At 54.6% G+C, this 7,597-nt stretch overlaps 4 protein-coding genes across 4 annotated transcripts in view; 1 reads left to right on the forward strand and 3 right to left on the reverse strand.

Annotated features, from left to right (window-relative positions):
• Window positions 1-762: 762 nt before the first annotated feature.
• On the reverse strand, window positions 763-1,403 carry N656DRAFT_99972 (uncharacterized protein). The gene has a single exon (XM_064819422.1). The coding sequence runs from the start codon at window positions 1,201-1,203 to the stop codon at window positions 841-843; it is 363 nt and encodes a 120-aa protein (XP_064670147.1). The 5' UTR covers window positions 1,204-1,403; the 3' UTR covers window positions 763-840.
• Window positions 1,319-2,155, reverse strand: N656DRAFT_100198 (uncharacterized protein). The gene is made up of 3 exons (XM_064808475.1): window positions 2,045-2,155; window positions 1,431-1,949; window positions 1,319-1,371 (listed from the first exon to the last, which is right to left on the reverse strand). The coding sequence occupies exons 1-2, from the start codon at window positions 2,045-2,047 to the stop codon at window positions 1,494-1,496; spliced, it is 459 nt and encodes a 152-aa protein (XP_064670148.1). The 5' UTR covers window positions 2,048-2,155; the 3' UTR covers window positions 1,319-1,371; window positions 1,431-1,493.
• A 1,163-nt stretch (window positions 2,156-3,318) lies between these two features.
• Window positions 3,319-5,075, forward strand: N656DRAFT_768674 (uncharacterized protein; the record flags this gene model as incomplete). Its single annotated transcript, XM_064813643.1, has 3 exons — window positions 3,319-3,578; window positions 3,628-3,894; window positions 3,959-5,075. The coding sequence occupies 3 exons, from the start codon at window positions 3,319-3,321 to the stop codon at window positions 5,073-5,075; spliced, it is 1,644 nt and encodes a 547-aa protein (XP_064670149.1).
• Window positions 5,076-6,646: 1,571 nt separating this feature from the next.
• N656DRAFT_768675 (uncharacterized protein) overlaps window positions 6,647-7,597 on the reverse strand; it is a gene marked incomplete at both ends in the record, with an annotated part of 1,948 nt that continues 997 nt past the window's right edge. The window contains one exon of the mRNA XM_064813644.1: window positions 6,647-7,531. Within this exon, the coding sequence (XP_064670150.1) occupies window positions 6,647-7,531 (885 nt within the window). The remainder of the gene's footprint in view (window positions 7,532-7,597) is intronic.

Consider the following 7,597-nt stretch of genomic DNA (forward strand, 5'->3'; position numbering starts at 1 on the left):
ATGCAGCCGAGCCCGATGAAGGGGGCAGCGCTATTGACCACACTTCCTCTAATACACTAGACAAGTTTCCCGTCAATGGCTCAGGATGCGGAGTCTAATGTTCCTAGCCCGGAACTCGGGTGCTGCTAGTGGGAGTTAGCGTATGTTAGACAATGTGAATTCGACCAATGTCAAAGATGGACCTGCGTCAACGCCGACACGGGTCGTTTGACTTTGAGGGCCGCTACAGAAGTAGACAAGTCTCAGCGGACGTGCCGCCATCACCCGGGCCATGCGAGTCATGACATGTCTGTAATTGCAAGTTGGATACTCTTCAGTTGATGTCAATGGTGTTGAGGTCGATGACGTCTGGGCCTCAGGAAACAGTTATGCTGGGACTTACCCGACCCGACCTGGATGGTTCAACCGAGGGCAGTTCCAGGTTTGTCCTGTGCAAGCGAGACGACGGACGATTCATCCTGAATCGTGATTGCCTGAGCATACTATGTGCTTGGCATGGAGCAAGCCAAGCCTCTCGTTGGATATGGATCGAATGCTTCAACATTAGGCGTGGCTTGGCCTCTGGAATTCCTGAATCGACTTGCTAAACGATGCAATCATCGCAATGCTGTCAGTATGGGTGGAAACAAATGGAGCCCGCCAGATGCGTTGCGGCTGGAGAGATCTACTTGGGCCCCCAATACTTACCTAGTATTTCTCACACCTTTGAGAACCGTTACCGGTAAATGTTTTGGGAGAAGGTCCAGTCCCATTTCGCAGCAAATTCTCGCGTTTACAATCGATGGGAGGTCTGGACTCTGGAACTTCGAAGCGAGCTCGGCTTTTGGAGTCAAAACCCCACTACGTAGGATACCAGCTGCAGCCTGCAGGGCACGTAGGGCTTCCCCGCACCTGCCTAGTGTAGTGTAGTGGGGCGGGTGGGGTTGTTGAGCGCCAAATGAAACTTCTCAGCACCAGACGAGACCTAGACCTAGACGACTTGACCGTGACTTCCACGGATGCAATACACAAACCGGAATGCAATACAAACCGATTCGAGCATTGGCGATGCGCAAAACGGAGTTGAGCTTCAGAGCCAGGATTACCTCCCATAGCCTGACTATGATACAGGATCATTTCATTAGTTGCAATCCGAAGTGGCGGGATTTTTCCTTCCTCGCGTCCCGCGGCCAGCATAAGGAAATTAAAAATGAAAGCAAGCATCTCTCCATTCACAACAACATGGATCGCACCAACTTTTGCATAAAACCCCGCCACCCTCGATGTGCTCCCAGATTCGACGATGACCGCCGGGGGTCAAGCCCGATTGGGGCGCAGTGACGTCTGGGAGCGGCATACCAACACATAACACGCCCCAGACAGATGGTTCTCCTGATCCCACCTGAGTAAGTACATACATGCATACAACACGGGGCTTTATCAGCTTGTACCTTCCAGGTTAGGTATGTAAACCATGAGCCCCTTGCACAGCCTTCCCATCACCAGCTAGGCAGCTAGGAAGCAGTCTCTTGACCGGATCTTGCCCTACGAGATACGAGTGCGACGTGGTGACAAGCCGTTAAAGACGGTTTGACCATTGCCGGTATTGACACTCGGGACGACCCTTTAACTTCAGGATGTCGGCAGCTCCAAGAGGCGTTGCCGAGGCTGAGGGAGTTCAAAGAGAGGGCCCACAGCTGACAGAGCGCCGCATTGACGCAATCCGAGAGACAGCGGTGGGACATGGGCACATTCGCATTTGGGCAACCACATGGCTGGCTAGCAACCCCCTGAACGATTGCCGCTTGCAGCGCGGGATACAACCTTCCTGGACCAGGGGCCGAGATGGTGTGTGACCCGCGAGACATCCGTGCGGCCCAATGGTCTCGTCCCCGAACCGAATTTTCAACATTCAGGTTGTGAGGCCTTTCCAAGTTCGTCGTGGTGCTGGTAATGAAACATGGTCGATGCTTTGACAAACAGATAACGTGAGCCCTAAGACGAAAATTTGCGCAGTCGTTGGGGAAGATACATCTGACTCCGCATCTCACTCAACTACACTTACCATCTGGCTTGGCTTGAATGGCTTCACCGCTGCATTGGAGGCTGGAGGTCGCTTACCCAGCCTCCCGCAGCCTGCACACCAAGTCTCAGAGATGCTGGCTGATAGTGGAAAGGTTGTGTGGGAGGACAGGACGATAGCAGGAAGAGATGATGAGCAGATCTAATCTCACGCTCCAAACTCGATCATCTAGGGTATCCAATCAACCGCCGGCAGCAATTCGATGCGCAATCTGCCAATCTCAGTGCTACGACTATCCCAAGTTCCCAACTACGACCCGAGAACTGCACAAACCTTTCCAAGGGTCGGGAGGGTGGTATGTATGCACCCCGTAGTTGGTTGCGTTCTAATAACCATTTCTCTAGTCCGCCTTCTCTCTAAAAAATAGTTGAACGAAAAAGTCCAAACTCTCTAACCATCCGCTTAGTCTGATAGGTATGCAAATCTACATACAGTAACATACGAAGTACGTCTGACAGCTTCGTCGTTATTCGTACACCTACCTAGTTAAATGGTAACGTCAAGGGGACTAGCAGCCGTTTGACGCCAATGCTAGTCACCGGATTTGTATACACGAACGCGCTTCAAAGCTGGCCTTAACAAGGATCGCTCTAGTGATCCCTCCACTAACCTATCGCCAGCAGAGCTGTCACCCCCTGTGAACGAGGGTTGCCTAGAGTGAAGTGGCTTCTGCACGGGCCAGAATCACACGATTTCGAGAACGGCTGCATCTCACACTCGCTGTGGCGTCGTTAGCTGCAGTGATTGTGCCCTTCTGCTGACCAACTCCGGGTAACCCGGTCCAGGGCCGAGTCGAGCCCCTCACAACCAGATTCTTGATCAGGGGCACTGGGACAGCTGCGATGATTAACTGACAGGCCAGGTCCCGACTGTTTGAGATCAGGAACCAATCATGTTGAGAAGTGCTGTACTAGTCCTGGCTCCTGGGTTTCTGGTTGTCGATGTGCACAGTCCGAGCTGTTGGGCCAAGCCATTGCGATGACTGGAAAGGGAAACGGACCTTCAACTCCCCAGATCTCCAGGGTTGTCATCTCCTTGCCTTCAGGGAAGTTATTCTCCTGTCGGCTATATTTCTCTGTCTCCTCTCACCCTGCGCTTTCCTGCTCCTTTTCCTCCAGGAGCCCCACCAGGGCTATCAAGGCTCCTCATGTCAGGGCAATACATCGCATTTGCAGGATCCCGTTTCTCGCTCTCATGAATGTGAGCGTGACCTTCACGTTCCATTCATACCCCGGCGAACCCGGATGCCGGCAGCCATGATCGGCCTATCGCCGGAGGATGCAGAAAGCATCGTCACTATCGAGCGGGCGTGCTCGGCCATCTCGTTGCTGGGATGTGTCTTTGTCCTTTTAACTTTTGCCATGTCGGATGCCTTCCGTCAGCGCGCCATCAACCGAATGGTCTTCTACGCAACCTTTGGGAACATGCTGACAAACGTTGCGACATTGATGACAACGAGTCAGACGCACGACGTCGATTCATTTGGATGCCAATTCCAAGCATTTCTCATCCAGGTGTAAGGCCCTTCGGTGGTTATTCGACCTGGCCGAGCTAACTCCCCACAGGTTCATGCAAGGCGACGCGTACTGGGCCCTAGCCATGGCTGTCAACGTCTATCTCACGTTTTACCACAAGTACGACGCTAGGATGTTGAGAAGGATGGAGATTCTCTACTTTGCCTGCTGCTACGGCATCCCCTTCATCCCTGGATTTACATTCATCTTTGTCTCCAACCAATCCAACGGCAGGCCATATGGGGACGCCGTCTTGTGGTGCTGGCTCAAGTCTGAGTGGGAGGTGTATCGGATTGCCACGTTTTACGGACCCGTCTGGTATGAGTGCTGACTGTGCCTCCGTGAGTGCTGAAGTGGACGGGAACTAACAGCGTACTTTCAGGGTGGCCATCGTCGTTGCCATGGCTATCTACATCCGCGCTGGCCGTGAAATATATCTCAAACGCCGCAAGATGCTGAACTTCAGCTCCGGCGGCACTGGAACCGGCACTGTCGTCGGCTCTGAGCCCTTCAGCCCAATGAATGAGTTCTCCCCTGCCTTTAACTTCAAGACCACCGAGGTGGTCCAAACAACCGAAATCATTCAAACCCCGGCCTTAGTCGCCTCAACAGGCCGCATCTCACCCTCCTCAGGCCCGATCAAGGATCCCAACGTCTCCTACTCGGTCACTATTTCGGCCGACGCGGGCGCACATACAACAAGCAACCTCAACCTTCGTGCTTCGCTCGAGGAACTCGAGCAAGAAGCCGTCGCCGCCAGCGGAGGGGGCCTCAACTCCGCAAGCAACAGCTCCTCCAACCAAGCCTACCGAGCTGGCACCGGCAAGCGCGCCCGCGTCATGAGCATTACCCAGGGCTCCATCGCCCCGCCGCCGACGGCCAACCCGGGCTCGCGTGACCCCAATGCCAACACTAACAACTTGACCCTCCAGATGCGGCGGCGGAACTACTACGAAACCCACCGCGCGACGTGGTCGTACGCCAAGTGCGCCATCCTCTTCTTCGCCGTGCTGCTCATCACGTGGATCCCGTCCTCGGGCAACCGCGTCTACAGCCTCATCAACCACGGCGACGTGTCCAGGCCCTTGTTCTTCGCCTCGGCGTTTGTCCTGCCCCTGCAAGGGTTCTGGAACGCGATCATTTACATTGTTACGTCCTGGGCGGCGTGCAAGAGCCTGTGGGCGAGCTGCTTGGATGCTATTAGCGAGTTTTGGGGCGCCGTCGGCGGGTGCTGTTGGCGCGGGAGGAGGGGAAGTATCGTGGAAATCACTAGAGGTCCGGGTCGGAGGGATGCGCACCACCACCACCACCACCACCACCATGGTCTTGGTTCCCGGGGAATGCAGGGTTGTGATTGTGCAAGTGGTGGTGGTGGGCGGGGCCGGGGTGGCATGGTTGCTAATCTGAAGTGGGTTGGGAGAAAGGAGGGGAATGAAGAGAGTACCAGTATGGAGGATTTGACCGGAGAAGGGAAGGTCAAGTCGGCGTCGCCTGTATGACTTTGCATAGTACGAATTGTTTAATCACTGTTGTGTACATGTATTTGGTGGCTTGGAGGTGGTGTCGATCGGCTGTTGGGTTACGTGTACGCTGGTGCTGAGGTAAGGGATAGGATACCGATACCCCGGGAAAAGGTTGGACAGCGAGTTGAGAGCATCAGTGGGCTTAATGCATCGGTTGGTAGTTTCGTTCTCGAAAGATCTTGGTTTTCGATATACCGGGGGACCTGCAACATACCCCTGAGTTCGCTCGCCAGTTCAATGTACAGCACATACACAGAAACCATAGCTACGTGTAATGTACTTTAGCTTATAAGTATTTCAGGCATCAATCTCATACCTCAGGTCACTAAGACAACTTCGCCTCTCTCCCGACATTCCATTTCTAAGGGTCTTCCTTGCCTTTGGCTTGTTGCAGGGTCGCCATCATACCCCTGAGCTCAAGGAAGAGTTGCCGGGGAAACCGGGGCATGTTGGGCCGCGATGTGGGGCCGGACGGACCCCCTTTGCTTATTCCGTGCCACCTCCGATATCTATCCGTGCCGTCGCCACGTGTGAGGGTTGCAACCCGTCCGTGTGTGCGCACACGTAAGCGAACTTCAGCGAGGCGCGGGCCGGCGGCTGAACCAACGTGACGGAAAGTCTGTGCCGGATGACTATACGAGGCTCCTCTGATTCGGTATGTAGAGTACCTGCTTACAGTACTAGTCTGAACGCTGCTAGGCACCATCTTTACAGTGGAGTCATTGTTACGGCAGTATGCATCTTTAAGGCTGATCTTGAGACTTGACAGATTCATTCCCTGCAAGAGGAGTACTAGGGCGGTACGTAGTTTGAAGAAAGCTACAATACAGGCTCCAGCTCTACTAAGTATCGATCCATGCAACCCTAAACGTTAAGAAAAAGATCATTAGTACGAAGGTAGGTTTGGGCACTTATTATGGGTACTTTGCCCTGGAAAGCCTACAGGTTGAAAGTTACAACTAGATCTCCTTCCCTAGGTGCTCTTTTCGCGGAGAACCTCCACCATGTGTTACTCAGACCTGCCGGCTTAAGGTATTCTCAGGGATGAAAGCAGGCTGCCAGGCTGTGGCAAGTGTGATGTTTTTTGCGAGGGTCCCGTTGAAGATCTTGCTATGTACCGTAATAGCACAACCTACCCAGGTACTCGACTTAGGTGGCCTCTGCTAGCTCCCTTTCACCTGCGGAGAAGCCTAAACGCTACCTAGTAAGCGTAGTAATGATTAATGCAGATCTAGGTGATTCCACATGCCAAATATACCATACATCCGTAGCCCCTGACACATGGTGCCAACACCGGGTGGAAAATGGAAAATACCAGGATCTGCTACACTTGGTTGGTACAATACAAGCACAATGTCCATGCAAATTGGAACGGAGATATATTATATTCAGAACCAACGTTTCTACTTAGTAATGACAACGCACGACACGTCAGACAAAGAATAGCATGCTGAAAGGAACAAGATATGTTCCTGTCCATCATATATTAGACTAATTACTAATACTCGAAGCTCCCTGGTGGGAATTGGTGTCTCTAGTACAGTATCTCAGAGAGCGCCAGCGAAAAGAATCGCAACAAAGAATGTCACGAACATGGGGAAAGTGGACGTGACAACCGTGTCAGCGCCAGCGGTAACAACTGCAGACTGACGGGTGGTAGTCGATGGCCTAACACTCGTGGTGAGAGTGTTTTGTCCTCCTGCAGGACGCGTGCCCGGCTCAGGTACTCCAGATGGGCAGTGCCAATGGTCCCCATGAGGCTCGCACTGGCCCCCAAATCCGGGCGGCTGGGTTTGAGCCGAGGGCGGCGTGGTCGGCTCCGGTACACCAGAGGGACAATGCCAGTGGTCCCCGTGAGGTTCACACTGGCCGGATCCGCCTGTGGGGGATGGGCCGCTATTTCCGGGTGGAGGCGTTGTAGGCTCTGGCACACCAGTCGGGCAGTGCCAGTGGTCGCCATGCGGTTCGCACACTCCCGATCCGCCTGTCGGGGATGGGCCGGTGTTGCCGGGCGGAGGCGTTGTGGGTTCAGGCACTCCGGGCGGGCAGTGCCAGTGGTCCCCGTGGGGCTCACATTCGCCGGATCCCGTTGTTGCCGGCGGCTCCGTGTGAGCAGGCGGTGGCGTGGTTGGCTCAGGCACTCCGGGCGGGCAGTGCCAATGATCACCGTGGGGTTCGCATTGGCCGGACCCTGTTGTTGCGGGCGGCTCAGTGTGAGTGGGGGGCGGCGTCGTGGGCTCCGGAACTCCCGAGGGACAATGCCAGTGGTCACCATGGGGTTCGCAAGTTCCGGTAGGCGAGGAAGTGGTTCCAGTGGCCGAAGACTGCGGAGGGGGTGTCGTGGGCTCCGGCACGCCTGACGGACAATGCCAATGGTCCCCATGAGGCTCGCAGGTGCCAGTAGGCGAGGAAGTGGCTCCAGTGGCCGAAGACTGCGGAGGGGGTGTCGTGGGCTCCGGAACTCCTGAGGGACAATGCCAGTGATCACCATGGGGTTC

The sequence above is a fragment of the Canariomyces notabilis genome (assembly GCF_033297395.1).
Source record: "Canariomyces notabilis strain CBS 508.74 unplaced genomic scaffold N656scaffold_11, whole genome shotgun sequence".
In the NCBI taxonomy this organism is placed as follows: domain Eukaryota; kingdom Fungi; phylum Ascomycota; class Sordariomycetes; order Sordariales; family Chaetomiaceae; genus Canariomyces; species Canariomyces notabilis.